We start from the raw sequence: 16,892 nt of genomic DNA on the forward strand, positions 1-16,892 counted from the left end.
GTAATAGCATATTCTAGTGAATTCAGTCTCTTATTTAAATTGTTTAGGTGTACCTCCCACTTCAGATCTGCTTGACCATGTACACCTAGAAATTTTGTATGACTGACCTTCAACACATCTTTTCCTTCGATTGTGAAAACAGGTTTTGCTGGATGGAGGTTTTGCGTGGCATGAAAGTTAACCGCCACAGTTTTTACAGAATTTATGATGAGCCTATTGGTCTTGAGCCAGTGTGTTAAGGTACACATAACTGATACTGCAGCCTCCTGCAGATCTCAGTTGTGTGTCATCCAGATCTACTGGTAAAAAATCTAGTAGCCCACCTCTGAAATGCTTTGATGTCTTCTTTTAATCCAACCTGGTGCAGATCCCAAACACTCAAACAGTACGCAACAATAGATCACACTAGTGTCCTATGCACAGTTTCCTTTGCAGTTGAAACTCACTTTCTTACACTTCCCCAATACATAAATTTCTACCCTTCACCTTCCTTACTACAATCCTTAAATGCAGAAGCCATTTTATATTGCCCTGCAGTATTACGTACTACAATCCTTACACGCTCATCCCATTTCATACTGCTATGCAGCATTATGCCTAGATATTTAATCAAATGACTGTGGCAAGCAGAATATTGCTATTGCTTTACTTGAACATTTGGGGTCAGTTTTTCCTAGTCACCTGCATCAATTTACATTATTCTACGTTTACAGCAAGCTGCCATTCACCACATCAACTAGAAATTTTGTGTAAGTCATCTTGTATCCTCCTACAGTCACTCGATGACACATTCCCATACGCCACACCATCATCCGCAAATACTAGCAGACTGCTACTTACCCTTACAGCCAGATCATTTATATATCTCACAGAAACTTTGGTACAAAAATTTGTCCCAAGTTTTAAGCTGTCAGTAAATCATAAATTTTTAATTGTTGACTCTCACTTTGAACTGACTGTATGCCAGTTGTATGGCGCACACCCAAGTAAGGATTTGTGTTAATGCTTCCACTCAATAAGAGTGGAAATGGGCATGGTGGAGTGATGAGGCCACGTGTAAACACCATTATATGGTTTGTTCTACATCTGCACCTACATGGGCACTCTGCAAATCACACTTAAAGTGCCTGGCAGAGGGTTCATTGAACCATCTACATAATAATTCTCTGTTATTCCAATCTTGAACAGTGAGAAGAAAATCTGGACACGTATATCTTTCTGTAAGAGCTCTGATTTCCCTTATTTTTTTATGACGATCGTTTCTCCCTTTGTAGGATGGCGTCAACAAAATATTTTTGCATTTGGAGAAAGTTGGTGTTTGAAATTTCATGACGAGCTTCTGTCACAACGGAAAAACCTTTAAAATAATTGAAAAGCCACAATCGCATCAATCGATTATTAGATGACCTGGTGGTTGTGACAATGATTTTATCAGATTGTCTGCCTCACATGCCATGATGTCCACATGGTTTTATAACTGTTAATCCGACCCACGTTTAAGACCTGATGATGCCGCCTTCAGAGTGCCAAAACCGGTCATCTAATAAACAATTGAAGCGATCGTGGTGTTTCAATTATTTTAAAAACAGAGTGATCGCCCCACGACACACCATGTGTTCTCTGCAGAAAAGCCTTTGCTTTAATGATGTCCATCCCATACCCTGTATCATGTCAATGACACTCTTTCCCCTATTTCTCGAAAATACGATACATGTTGCTCTTCTTTGAACTTTCTCGAGGTACTCCGTTAATCCAATCTGGTAAGGATCCCATAATACACACCAGCACTCCAAACAGGGCAGACAAGCGTAGTGTAGGCAGTCTTTACTAAATCTGTTGCACCTTTTAAATATTCTGCCAATAAAATGCAAAAACACCTAATCTACTGCTTAATTACAGCAACAGAACATTGATTAGGGCATTTACAGCAAAACAACTTGGTGAGGAACCACTAAGGAATGATTTCATTATCTAAATAGAAGCATATCACCTTTCTTAAGAGGATTATCAATATCCATTAAAACGAAGAAATCGTGATGCTGTGGACACTAACTGCTGTTGCACAATAATTTATTAGCACGTCTCTTTAAACTTTCTGTCATCAATGGGTGCACTAATTCTCCACTAAAAGGCCCTTCCTGAAGGAAATAATGTACAAATAACTAACACATGTATCATCTCGCACAGATCCAATCAGAATTAAAGTTAATTATGCTAACCATATTCCGCAGAAAAACAATATATCATGGGATACTGATTATGACTAGTCACAAGCTGAAAATAATCTTGCTAATAATGCATAATGGATATCCTGTTGTTTATTTTATATAGCAAGTAGGTTACTATGATTGACTGCTGTAATTTATTTGAAAAATTAAACATAAATTCAACACAATAATTTCTACAAAGGCAAGTGTACCATCAAATTATTGCGTATAAATCTGTGTACCAAAACTACGCAAAGTAACTTATTAAGGTTTTTTACGTAGCTGCTCATGGGCAGTAGAAATAAACATCAGACGACACTAAGTTTATTGGTAATCAACCCTAAAATTATTACTACTAATGTTTTTTCAACGAATACCGCACACAGGACAATCAGTAAGCTAATATTTCATATTTATTACGCCTTCGTTTAAGATTTAACCACCCTTACACCCTCGACCTTACAAGGTGGTTTTTGTAAACAGAAAGAAATGTGTATTTATGAATTAGTTTCAAAGACTTGGTATTGTCAAACAATACGGCATACAAGGCCAAATTTTCAACCCTTGTTCGGCTGGGAATTTAGCAGAAAAAAAGGAATTACATTGCCGAATTAATTACTTTTATGTAAAACATCATCATACAACAAAACTGAAGCAAGTACTCCGAACAGTACATTGAAGCTACGTTTCGCTATGTAAACAACTCTGCGTGACAATCTCTATTAAGTATACAATATGATTCATCCGTTAACGTTCCCAAAGTTAATTTTCAATCATATGTATTTCAGCCTGTTGCACAAGAAACAAATTCGCCATCATTTTAGCAAAGAACAACTGAAGTTCGAATGACATTAGGTGACAGGGTTGGGTTGAGCAGGTGCAGCACACGTGGTGTATAGTGTGTTAACCTATACCTAATGACATTACATTCACATAGCATGCTTAAAAACATCGGGTCCCAAAATCATTAGGCAAGAATAAGAACGATAATATGCGTTATAGATCCAACAAAGGCTGCAATAACAGACACACGTAATACAAATAAAAAAAAATCAATTCTCGGGTATTTATAAAACAGGATGTTTTCCCTAACGCCATATTGGCGGCACACTTCCTGTTCCTGTTTGAAAACGGAAGTCTTCGGCGTACTCAGTAATTATTTTTCGAATCTGAACTCGTTATATGGATTGGCATACATTATTTTTGTACTTACAAGAATCACGGTGATTTTATATCATTTTTGACACGGTATATCCACGAAGTTGACATTCCCATCGCAGCACAACAAGCGTAACTTGAAATACACGCCTTCTATATCGACTACGCAATGGTTCCGAAAATAGCACGTAGAGAGACGAAAAATATGTATGAGTATGGGTGAATTAATTAAAGGAGTTATCACTCTACTTTCCAAAATATTTCCTGAATTTAGCATTTCGACATCTGAATTTAAATGAAACATAAAAACAAAATTTATTCAACTTTGATATTACGGGAGGTGAATATTCGTCGGTAAAATATAATCTTCCTCAAATGGATGTGGCCGCTGTAAACGAATGTACTCGTAACAAACCTACAAAAAATTTGATGTATTTCGAAATCTCACAAGCGATGCAGTTAATATGGAAATGATCGAAAATTACATTTTAAGTAAGTCGGATTGTATGAGAAATGAGATCACACCTGTGCACATTTTCTGCTTCTATGCACCCATATACAAATGAAATATTCCTTCCATTTGTCTATAATCCATTGCGTTTATATGTATGAAGTAGTGAAGGAAGCTGAAAATCAGCAGTTACAAAGCTTTATTTATGGCGAAAAAAGATACGTATATATTTCAAAATGCTCACATTTCGCCTCGCTTCGAGTTTCGGTTGGAAATAAACGTACGATGTATGCAGTCAGCAAAATATCTTGTTTAGTTACAAGTCGAGCAGCCTTATGAACTTGCATTGACAACAAGATATTTTTTTACAAGGGTAAACCTGTTATCAAGTTAGCAACTCATTACTATCAACATTTGATCCAATCTTGTTAGTATGAAGCATTTTTTTTCTATTGTGTGATATGAAACGTTGCATACCTAGGCTCTCAACACCAGTCTAACACCCCAAAAGTATTGTGATAAAATGAATTACAGCCTTCTTGTGACCTTTAAATGGACGAAACCTAGCCGCTTGCAGGATGGAAATATACCCATGTTTCCTTCTTTCTGTCCTGGATAACATCACGGTCATGGGGCACAATTATTCTGAAGGAATCAAAAGTAATGACTAGCCATTTACCTTACTCATTTAGAATCATTTGATTTTGTCCCTTCACACAGCTGTCAAACTAATTTTAGCTTGAAACTAAATCGTTATTCTTAGGAAGAAAAGCTTAGTAGAATGCTGAAAACACTGTAGCAGACTATGACTTTGCCCCTTTAATTTTGTTTTGCAACACATTTTATTGTCCAGGAGCCTTTAAAACAAGAGGCAACTGATTTTCTACATCAATAAAAATAATACAATGACTGCTGTTTTAAGTTTATGTGATGAAGAAAAATGAATACTTATTTCCATTTAATGAATAATATGCTCCACAGCATGTTTGGATCTCTGTTTCATAGAGGAAAAATGTAGCCATAATCTAGCAGGCAATGTAGGTCTGTGGTGCTAAACCCATAAACAGGCTTCTGTAGAGTGCAGCCTTTCATTCACACAGCACGAGGAGACAGAGGATGGCGAGCATCTCATGCTGACAGCAGGTTAGACCTGGGAAAGAGCCCCAGATCTCAATCTGATGGAAGGGTGAGTAGTTCTGGAGGGACTATTAACTAGGAAAATTTCCTCCTCCCATCTGAGATTAAACCCACGACCTCCAGGGCTGGAGTCTTGTGCTCTACCCATTACCTTACAATAGCCACATGTTCAGAGCTGTAAAATATTAATTATCTCAATAAAGTGGAGATTGGTGGATAGGCTCATTTACTAGTGCTATAACATGGCATGGTGACCCAGCGTACATATTCGTTTAAAAAAGAAAAAAACTCGAACAGTAACTTAGCTGGTGATAATGAAATACCAGATTCATAATACAACTACTAAGTGACCAAAAAACAACACCACTGAAACTTCCTGGCAGATTAAAAGTGTGTGCCAGACTGAGACTTGAACTCAGGACCTTTGCCTTTTGTGGGCAAGTGCTCTACCATCTGAGCTACCCAAGCATGACTCATGCCCTGTCCTCACAGCTTTACTTCTGTCAGTACCTCGTCTCCTGCCTTCCAAACTTTACAGAAGCTCTCCTGCGAACCTTGCAGAACTAGCGAGTTTGGAAGGCAGTAGACGAGGTACTGGCAGAAGTAAAGCTGTGAGGACGGGGCAGCAAGTTTGGAAGGCAGGAGACGATTACTGGCAGAAGTAAAGCTGTGAGAACAGGGCATGAGTCATGCTTGGGTTGCTCAGATGGTAGAGCACTTGCCTGCGAAAGGCAAAGGCCCCAAGTTCGAGTCTTGGTGCGATGCACAGTTTTAATCTGCCAGAAAGTTTCATATCAGCGCACACTCTGCTGCAGAGTGAAAATCTCATTCTAACATCACTGTAGGACATAGAAAACTGCTCTTCCAAAAATAAAAATAAAGAACAAGAAAACTGTAGATAACCGTGGTGGTGTCAGTGAACATGAAGGGGGACAAAAATGACTGAAAAACTCCAGACCAGTTTCACTTCTATGCTTCTAGCTTCTACATAATCCCAGAAACATTTATGTATAATATATTAGTTGTTTATCAGGACTGGAACAACATTGTTACACTACCACAGCATGATTTCAGAGAGAGTAAATGTGCAGAATCACCATTCATCAATGTAAAACTTTGCATCATCCTCATGAAGGAGAGCTTTCACAAATGCAGAATAAGGCACGTTTATGAGGACATCAATGCTAGCAACACTGCTGATGAGAGTGTTTCTGCAGCAGATTGGAGTATATTGGAGTATCTGTGAATGGCATGAGCAGGGCAGTTTGATTTTGAATCTGATGTAATGCGGCTATGTTGTACGGTGCTCTGTGCTAATAAAGAAATATTACTCTATGTCACCACACTTACATTTATGGCATGTTTCCTTATACCATTTAGGGAAACCTACCACAGTGGTGACCTCATGTGTCATGAACATGCAACCTTCTGATCGACAACAGAAACTCCAGGTAGGAGTATCAGCAATGTAGAAAAGACAGATTGCTACTTTTCACCGAGAAGACCTAGAATCAGCAACTTCGCCACCCTTCTGATCAGCTCCACAAATTCACCTGGGTGTCTGACCAGCAGTCCAGCTCGTAGAAGGCTGCAAATACCTACTGTCAATAACTGATTGAGTCTCACATGGGGTTGGAGCCATGCCTGTGAAAGACATCACGGCAGAATCCACTTGAGCTTTTATCAGTGTGTGGTTATACTGCTTTGATTGTCCTGAAGCAGTTACCACAAACCAAGGGAGACAATTGAAATACTCTCTGTTTGAGGCACTCTGCGGCCTTACCCACACTCGTACAGCCATGTGACACCCACAGAGTAACAGACTTGTGGAGCATTGGATTTGCACTCTGAAATCCACATTATGTGCCATGGTGGATGGATGCCTCACCATGGACGTTTTTTGGTGTTCATACAGCGTTCAAGGAGGACGTACGGGCTTCCCTGTTGGAGGTCCTGTATGGTGAATCCCGTATGCATCCAGCAGAGTTTATCCAACTAACACCAACTGCTGCCCTGGCAGACCTGCCAGCATTAGTGCAAATGGTGAAGCGCCACATTCAAAAATTGTGGGTACCACCACCTCTGCCATACACCACTTTGAGTACCTTCATATACAAAGTGCCATCAGACTGCAATTGTGTCATGGTGCATAATGAGACAATACGACCAGCTCCACAGCTACTGTTTCTGGTTGTCAAGTGTGGCCCACATACCTTCAACATTTTGCTCAACAGGAATATGATGATGGTCTCCCAGCCTGTACTCAAGCTGGCATCTATGCTCCGTGACCCCATCACCTCATGTCCTATGAATCCCAATTGCCCGTAAGATGGCAAAGATTATAATTTACCTGTTGGCAAGACATAGGTCACTTTTTCACCCACCGATCCGGCACTCTTATCCGTCAACGTTTGTGACTTCAACCCGAAGACATCAGCGTCCAACTCGATGATGATCACATAATAAGCACACACTGCAATGCCCCTGACATGCCCACTGCTCTGTTCGCCTGCCTTCACCCGTGTTTATCAATTGCTGCTACCCGTTGACTACACAGCCTTATCCTCTCATCTTTCAGCAGACAGTGTTCTCACTGTCATTGCAACAGCACAGGCTACCCAACAGCTATTAGCTCATACTAGACTACCAACTCTGCCTCCAACATAGCCCAAGGGATGCCTCACTGGTGCACCAATAGTCACCATTTGTGTCCAGTGTATCCCATTTCATCCACCCCCAGTGGCTGATCCAGTCATATCCTGCATTGCAGTGGTCCACAACACAAGTGGTCATGCACATCTGCAGGTGGTCTTCATGACCAAAGACATTTATCAATCTTCACTACCACCAGTGATCCGCTCTACTACTAAAGAGGAGGGGGGGGGGGGGGGGGGGGGGGCAGAGTCTGAGGAGACACCAACACTAGCCGACCAGAGAGTGTGTGCAGCAAAGTGGAGTATATATGAGCAGTGTGCGCAAGACAGTTTGGTTTAGAACTTGATTTAATGTGGTTAAGTTGTATGCTGCTCTGTGCTAATAAAGAAATGTTACTCTGTATCACCTCACTTATATTTATAGTATGCCTCCTTATACCAATTGGGCAATTTACCACAGGCTACACATTAACAGGTAAAAGCAGCCACTGCTGTAAAGTATACTAACAACAAATTATGAGTGCTGATTCAAATAATAAAATAGTGCAGCAGTTAATTTTTTTCATGCATAGCACAACACATTTCAGGAATTTATTCCCATTTGCAAGTGCTGTGAGAATTTACATCGTTTTATGCACTGAGGTGACAAAAGTCGTGGGATAGCAATATGCACATATACAGATGACAGTAGTATCATGTACACGAGGTATAAAAGGGCAATGCATTGGCTGGGCTGTCATTTGTACTCAGATGATCCATTTGGAAAGGCTTCTGAAGTGATTACAGCTGCACAATGGGAATTAACAGACTTTGATTGCAGAATGGTAACTGGAGCCAGAGACATAGGACATTCCATTTAAGAAATTGCAAGGGAATTCAATATTCCAAAATACACAGCGTCAAGAGGATGCCGAGAATACCATGTTTCAGGCATTGCCTCTTACCATGGACAGCACAGAAGCCAACGGCCTTCACTTAAAGACCGAGAGTAAATTGTGTTTGCATAGAGTAATTGGTACTAACACACAAGCAACACTGAGTGAAATACAGAAATCGATGTGTGATGTATGACAAATGCATCCGTTAGGACTTCGTGGTGAAATTTGGCTTTAATGGGCTTTGGCATCTGACGACCAATGCAAGTGCCTTTGCTAACAGCACGACATTGCATGCAGCGCCTCTCCTGGGCTCGTAACCACATCAGCTGGACCCTAAATGACTGGAAAACCATGGCCTGGTCAGATGAGTCCTGATTTCAGTTTGTGAAAGCTGATGGTAGGGTTCCAGTTTGCCACAGGCCCCACAAAGCGTGGACCTAAGTTGTCACCCACTGTGCCAGAGGGTGGTGGCTCCATAATGGTGTGGACTGTGCTTACATGGAATGGACTGAGTCCTCTGATCCAACTGTACTGATCATTGACTGGAAATGGTTATATTTGACTACTTGGAGACCATTTGCAGCCATGTACTTTATGTTCTGAAGCAATGATGGACTTTTTATGGTTGCCAATGTGCAATGTCATCAGACTACAGTTGTTTGCAATTGGTTTGAAGAATATTCTGAACAATTTGAATGAATAATTTGGTCACTCAGATTGCTCAAGTATACCACTGAACATCTATGGGACATACTTGAGAGTTTAGCTCATGCACCCTGCACTGTCAACACTTCCACAATCGTGAACAGCTATAGAGGCACCATTTCTCAATGTTTTTGCAGGGGACTTCTAACGACTTGTTGAGTCCATGACATGTTGAGATACTGCACTACATTGGGCAAAAAGAGGTCCAACACGATGTTAGAAGGTATTCCATGACTTTTATCACCTCAGTGTATCAAATATCTCAAATTCGTAGGGCTGGAGATAAATGGAAAGTTTTCTTGTAAGTTTCTCATCTGACAGTGCTGTCATCCTTATCATCAGGATAACCTCCATTGCCACTGATAGTGAATCATTACAGATTATTTACTTAGATCATTTCAACTCTACTATGTCCTACAGTATTGTATTACGAAGTAAATCTGTGCTTGCATGAAATAAACTTTTAGCCAAGAAAAGCACTTTTAGGGAGTTTGAAATGTCAGTTCATGAATTTTATGTCGGTAGCCATTCAATAATTGAGGAATTTTCACCTTGCCTTTATTATTCACATATTCTCCAACAGGCATTTCTTTTACTTTATTTATTTTATTTTTAATTTACTGAGAAGCTCATTCAAAAGGAAATGCAAAACAAAATGCAACATTTGTCCAGTGAACAACATGAATTTGGTATTTCCAGACAGATTAAAATCCTGTGCCTGATCAGAACTTGAATCTGGGACCTTTGCCTGCAAAAAACAAATGTCCCAGGTTAGAATCCCAGTCTGGAACACAGTTTTAATTTGTCAGGATGTTTCAAATTAGCACACACTCCACTGCAGAGTGAAAATTCAATCTAGAGAGAAAAGTGATTTGCTCTTGGATAACATTTTCTTTAGAACTGTGTAGGTAAGTGTACACTATTCTGTGTGCTCAGTTTCAACTGACTCCCAACACAAAGAAAATAGTTGGGAGTGAGAAACCTGAGGATGCTGAATGTATCTACATCTACATGACTACTCTGCAATTCACATTTAAGTGCTTGGCAGAGGTTTCATCGAACCACAATCATACTATCTCTCTACCATTCCACTCCCTAACAGTGCGCGGGAAAAACGAACACCTAAACCTTTCTGTTCGAGCTCTGATTTCTCGTATTTTATTTTGATGATCATTCCTACCTATGTAGGTTGGACTCAACAAAATATTTTCGCATTCGGAAGAGAAAGTTGGTGACTGAAATTTCGTAAAAAGATCTCGCCGCAACAAAAAACGTCTTTGCTGTAATGACTTCCATCCCAACTCGTGTATCATACCTGCCACACTCTCTCCCCTATTATGTGATAATACAAAATGAGCTGTCCTTTTTTGCACCCTTTCGATGTCCTCCGTCAATCCCACCTGGTAAGGATCCCACACCGCGCAGCAATATTCTAACAGAGGATGAACGAGTGTAGTGTAAGCTGTCTCTTTAGTGGGCTTGTTGCATCTTCTAAGTGTCCTGCCAATGAAACGCAGCCTTTGGCTCGCCTTCCCGACAATATTATCTATGTGGTCCTTACAAGAAGTTGTTCGTAATTTTAACACCCAGGTACTTAGTTGAATTGACAGCCTTGAGAATTGTACTATTTATCGAGTAACGAATTCCAACGGATTTTTTTTGGAACTCATGTGGATCATCTCACACTTTTCGTTATTTAGCGTCAACTGCCACCTGACACACCATACAGCAATCTTTTCTAAATCGCTTTGCAGCTGATACTGGTCTTCGGATGACCTTACTAGACGGTAAATTACAGCATCATCTGCGAACAGTCTAAGAGAACTGCTCAGATTGTCACCCAGGTCATTTATATAGATCAGGAACAGTAGAGGTCCCAGGACGCTTCCCTGGGGAACACCTGATATCACTTCAGTTTGACTCGATGATTTGCCGTCTATTACTACGAACTGCGACCTTCCTGACAGGAAATCACGAATCCAGTTGCACAACTGAGACGATACTCCATAGCTCCACAGCTTGATTAGAAGTCGCTTGTGAGGAACGGTGTCAAAAGCTTTCCGGAAATCTAGAAATACGGAATCAACTTGAGATCCCCTGTCGATAGCGGCCATTACTTCGTGCGAATAAAGAGCTAGCTGCGTTGCACAAGAGCGATGTTTTCTGAAGCCAAGCTGATTACGTGTCAATAGATCGTTCCCTTCGAGGTGATTCGTAATGTTTGAATACAGTATATGCTCCAAAACCCTACTGCAAACTGACGTCAGTGATATAGGTCTGTAGTTAAATGGATTACTCCTACTACCCTTCTTGAACACTGGTGCGACCTGTGCAATTTTCCAATCTGCAGGTACAGATCTATTGGTGAGCGAGCAGTTGTATATGAGTGCTAAGTAGGGAGCTATTGTATCAGTGTAATCTGAAAGGAACCTAATCGGTATACAATCTGGACCCGAAGACTTGCCCGTATCAAGCGATTTGAGTTGCTTCACAACCCCTAAGGTATCTACTTCTAAGAAACTCATGCTAGCAGCTGTTCGTGTTTCAGATTCTGGAATATTCCATTCGTCTTCCCTGGTGAAGGAATTTCGGAAAACTGCGTTCAATAACTCCGCTTTAGCGGCACAGTCGTCGGTAACAGTACCATCGGCACTGCGCAGCGAAGGTATTGACTGCGTCTTGCCGCTTGTGTACTTTACATATGACCAAAATGTCTTCGGATTTTCTACCAAATTTCGAGACAATGTTTCGTTGTGGAACCTATTAAAGGCTTCTCACATCGAAGTACGTGCCAAATTTCGCGCGTCTGTAAATTTTAGCCAATCTTCGGGATTTCTCGTTCTTCTGAACTTTGCATGCATTTTCCGTTGCCTCTGCAACAGCGTTCGGATCTTTGAATTTGAGCCATATCTCGTCTACATTTGCATAGTCAGTTTGGAAGGAATGGAGATTGTCTCTTAGGAAGGATTCTAGTGACACTATACGCTTTTTTAAATAAAATTATTTTGCATTTGTTTCTGGTGGATTTGGAAGAAACGGTATTGAGCCTAGCTACAACGACCTTGTGGTCACTAATCCCTGTATCAGTCATGATGCTCTCTGTCAGCTCTGGATTGTTCGTGGCTAAGAGGTCAAGTCTGTTTTTACAACCATTTACAATTCGCGTGGGATCGTGGACTAACTGCTCGAAATAATTTTTGGAGAAAGCATTTAGGACAATCTTGGAAGATGTTTTCTGCCTACCACCAGTTGTGAACAAGTATTTTTGCCAACATATCGAGGGAAGGTTGAAGTCCCCACCAACTATAACCATATGAGTGGGGTATTTATTTGTTACAAGACTCAAATTTTCTCTGAACTGTTCCGCAACTATATCATCAGAGTCTGGGGTTCGGTAGAAGGAGCCAATTATTAACTTAGTTCGGCTGTTAAGTATAACCTCCACTCATACTAATTTGCACGGAGTATCTACTTCTACTTCACTACAAGATAAACCACTACTGACAGACACAAACACTCCACCACCAATTCTGCCTAATCTATCTTTCCTGAACACCGTCTGAGACTTTGTAAAAATTTCTGCATAACTTATTTCAGGCTTTAGCCAGCTTTCTGTACTTATAACGGTTTCTGCTTCTGTCCTTTCTATTAGCGCTTGAAGCTCAGGGACTTTCCCAGCACAACTACAACAATTAACAACTACAATTCCAACTGTAACTTGATTCAAGCACGTCCTGTATTTACCATACACCCTTTGAGATTGCAGCCCACCCCATACTTTCCCGAGGCCTTCTAACCTAAAAAACTGCCCAGTCCACGCCACACAGCCTCCGCTACCCGTGTAGCTGCCAGATGAGTGTAGTGAACTCCTGACCTATTCAGCGGAACCCGAAACCCCACCACCCTATGGCGCAAGTCAAGGAATCTGCAGCCAACATGGTCGCAGAACCGTCTGAGCCTCTGATTCAGACCCTCCACCCGGCTCTGCACCAAAGGTCCGCAGTTGGTTCTGTCGACGATGCTGCAGATGGTGAGCTCTGCCTTCATCTCGTAAGCAAGACCGGCAGCCTTCACCAAATCAGATAGCCGCTGGAATCCAGAGAGAATTTCCTCAGATCCAAAGCGACACACATCATTAGTGCCGACATGTGCCACCACCTGCAGCTGGCTGCACTCTGTGCTCTTCATGGCATCTGGAAGGACCCTTTCCACATCAGGAATGACTCCTCCCAGAATGCACACAGAGTGCACACTGGATTTCTTCCCCTCCTTAGCCGCCATATCCCTAAGGGGCCCCATTACGCGCCTAACATTGGAACTCCCAACTACCAATAAGCCCACCCTCTGCGATTGCCCGGACCTTGAAGGCTGAGAATGATCCTCTGAAACAGGGCAGGCAGCTGCATCTGGCTCAGCCAGAGACAGTGCCTGAAACCTGTTTGTCAGACGCACCGGGGAGGCTTTCTGATCAGCCTCCGGGGACGTCTTTCGCTGCCTGCCATGCCTTGGAACGACCTCCCAATCAACCACAGGTGAGGGCTCAGCCCCACTGCGGGCAGCAACCGGGGCAACCACAGCGGCAGACCGGTCTGGGGACAGACGGGACGAGGTTTACATCCCCGTGATACCCAAGTCCGGCTCCTCACAGTGGTGCCCATTGGCAACAGCCTCCAGCTGCGCGACCGAAGTCAGCGCCACTTGCAGCTGTGAGTGAAGGGATGCCAACTCAACCCTCATCCGAACACAGCAATCGCAGTCCCTGTCCATTCTAATCGATGTTGAACAACAGTTACTGAAACATGAGTCTGTGACTAGGTAACGCAAGCGAAACACGCAAAGAGTGTATTAACTAACCTGTACAAATGCCTAATGACTGCGCTACAATCTGCCTGAATTTACGATTACAGTAACTAAAACTTGAAATTACACCTCCTATACGAACCTCACACGCAATTTATGAATCTACGAATTAAACACTAAAGCGCAATGCTACAACTCTCAAACACTAAAATACGCCCGAAATTTATGAATTAAACAATGCAAGTGCCAAAAACACGCAAAGAAATTAAGAATTAAACTATGTAACAAATAAGTAAGATAAGGGTATACGACTTGCTGCTGCAGCTGCTTATCCAACAGCAGCAGGGAACACACTCAGTGATGCAGCTGATGTATAAAGAGAAATGCAGCACAAATGGTCACAGGTATGTTTGATCCATGGGAGTGCGTCACAGAGATGCTGAAAAAACTGAGCTGGCAGACTCTGGAAGATAGACATAAACTATCCTGAGAAAGCCTACTTACTGTTTCAAGAACTGACCCCAAATGATGATTCCCATAGGGATCGTGAGTTCAAGACTAGATTAATTACAGCATGCACAGAAGCACTGAAACAATCATTCTTCTCACACAGTATACGTGAATGGAACAGGATAAAAGCCACAATAACTGGTACAATAGGAAATAATTCCTGCCATGCACTTCACAGTATATTTGCAAATGTACAACCTTCATTGTTTCATACTCTTTTTATTCCGTAGTGGTATGCACTGCAGTTGTTTAGAACCTTCCATTGTAACATGTGTTATCAGCTTTCTGTTGCCAAAGAGCTTTGCTTCAGATGGTCGTGCCCATGGAATGTAAGAGAGAAAGAAAAAAAACACAAGATGGCCAAAATAAAGAATGACATTACAACAATAATCAGTCAGAGAGTAATGCCACTTATTTTTAAATTTTCATTTCACAAGAAAACTAGATGCCATAACATAGGATAACATCTATAGAGTCACTATGAAACATTACTTTTCAGTATAATCACCATATTTGCTGGCAGTCTGTATACCTGTAATGTAAAAATCACAGTTGTGATCCCTAACACATTGGTGCACATAATTTTTCAGTATCTCTGCATCTTCAAAGTGATGCAGCTGATGAACTTCTCTCTGTATGGGCTGAATGAGTGGACATCTGACAGTTTAAGGTGAAGTCTGTACAGTGAGTGGGGCAAGATTTCCCAGCCGGTTTTTGCAGTATCACCAATGGTGCAGTGACTGATGCATGGTCTTGCATTGTCGCGCAAAAGAAGAAGATATACTGCAACTTCTGATGGGTGAACTTGAAGGGAAAAGGTTACTTTCACCACTTTCAAGTCTGTGATTTGTAATGTTTCCATAAGGTGAGGCTCAACAGCCATAAAGTATTTTATGAAATGCATTTTAACCATCAGCTGTTTATTTGTCCCATTAGTCATCTCCTGGTTTCACTTATTAACCATCACCCAGGATGTAGGATACAACAGATTAATTACAAGCATTCCATATTCCTTTGTTTTTGATGTTGTTCAGCTTCAGAGGAATATGGGTTGCCTTTAATTAATCTGTTGCATCGTACATCCTGGATGATGATTAATAACTGAAACTGGTAGATGACTAATGGGACAAATAAAAAGATGATGGGTAACAAAAAAGAAAAAAAAAAAACTTTCACAGGTGTCGTGCAGTGAGCTGGCTTTTACTGCCGTGCTCACGCAGTCAGTTCATTGTATAGACTCGGGTGACAGTAATTGGTTAAACACATGATTATATAATAATGCATGTATTGGCGAAGGTAGGTACACTAACAAACTTGCTAAGTATTGTCTGAATGTTCACGTAACCAATCACGTGACTGTGGTAAATGGCTCGATTACTGATCCCAGAGGGTGCACAATCCTCAGTAATAGAATGCATAGTAGGATATCGTGGTCACAGAGAGACAAAGGATGTTGGTCCATTTGAACAAGCAAATTTTCTCTCATCTCACAGGGTGCCATTTAATTTGCAAACATGACGCCACGGAGTGAAGAATTGGCGCCTGTTCAGATTTGCGAACATCTTGGTGGAGAGCGCGAGTTGTGCTAGACCCACACGGTCCATGCATGACATGTGAAGTTGGTGTGCACAGCAGGTGTGTCCTCACATGGCCCACTAACGACAGTGACAAGCAATGCTGTCCAGAAGCTGACTGTTGGCTGGAAATGTGCAAAGAAGAAATATTACCTTCAAGAACACTGCCACAAGTACAAAGGGCGTTCAAAACGTTTGTGACAATCACCTCTAATTTTTTTATTTTTTGGAGGAGGAGAATGAATTTTTTTGTGAACATACTTGGAACATTTAGCTATACATTGAGCCTACTTAATGTAGCCTCCATCAGCTGTGACACATCTGGCCCAATGTTCTTTCCATGGTGCAAATGCACCTTGATAAAATTCTGGGGATTGACTTTTACACCATTGCTTGACACAGGAAATAAGGTCTTTCTCACTATCAAATGTTTTACAACACAGGTGGGCTTTCAGACAACTAAAGAGGTAAAAGTCAGATGGAGCCAAGTCCGAACTGTAGGGAGGATGAGAAACAATTTTCCAACCCATTTTTCAGATTTTTTCCTGTATCATAAGGGCTGTATGGGGTATGGGGTTTGGCATTGTCATGGTGTAGTCTGATAAGCTGCTCCTGAAGCTGTGGTCTGTGGGTGTTGATGGCACATCGCAACTTGTCCAATGACAGACAATAACGGTCCTGGTTAATTGTGGAGCTAGGTTTTCAAAAGTCACTGAAAATGACACCATACTGATCCCAAAAGAAGGAGGCCATCACCTTTTGACCTGCTGTTCACAGAAGTGTGGGTTTCTTCTTCCGATGGGAACCTGAATGATGCC

General features: G+C 41.4%; 2 protein-coding genes across 3 annotated transcripts in view; one reads left to right on the forward strand and one right to left on the reverse strand.

The window, feature by feature from the left end:
- LOC126293619 (GA-binding protein subunit beta-1-like) overlaps window positions 1-3,600 on the reverse strand; it is an 85,721-nt gene extending 82,121 nt beyond the window's left edge. Inside the window, exon 1 of one of the 2 annotated variants that reach the window (XM_049986900.1) lies at window positions 3,421-3,600. The gene's annotated coding sequence lies outside the window, so the exon portion shown is untranslated. The remainder of the gene's footprint in view (window positions 1-3,420) is intronic. The other variant, XM_049986899.1, reaches the window with a different exon arrangement.
- A 120-nt stretch (window positions 3,601-3,720) lies between these two features.
- Window positions 3,721-16,892, forward strand: part of LOC126293421 (uncharacterized) — a 53,400-nt gene continuing 40,228 nt past the window's right edge. Inside the window, exon 1 of the mRNA XM_049986644.1 lies at window positions 3,721-3,857. Within this exon, the coding sequence (XP_049842601.1) occupies window positions 3,830-3,857 (28 nt within the window). The 5' untranslated portion in view covers window positions 3,721-3,829. The remainder of the gene's footprint in view (window positions 3,858-16,892) is intronic.

This window comes from Schistocerca gregaria, chromosome 10 (assembly GCF_023897955.1).
Source record: "Schistocerca gregaria isolate iqSchGreg1 chromosome 10, iqSchGreg1.2, whole genome shotgun sequence".
NCBI classification, from domain to species: Eukaryota; Metazoa; Arthropoda; class Insecta; order Orthoptera; family Acrididae; genus Schistocerca; species Schistocerca gregaria.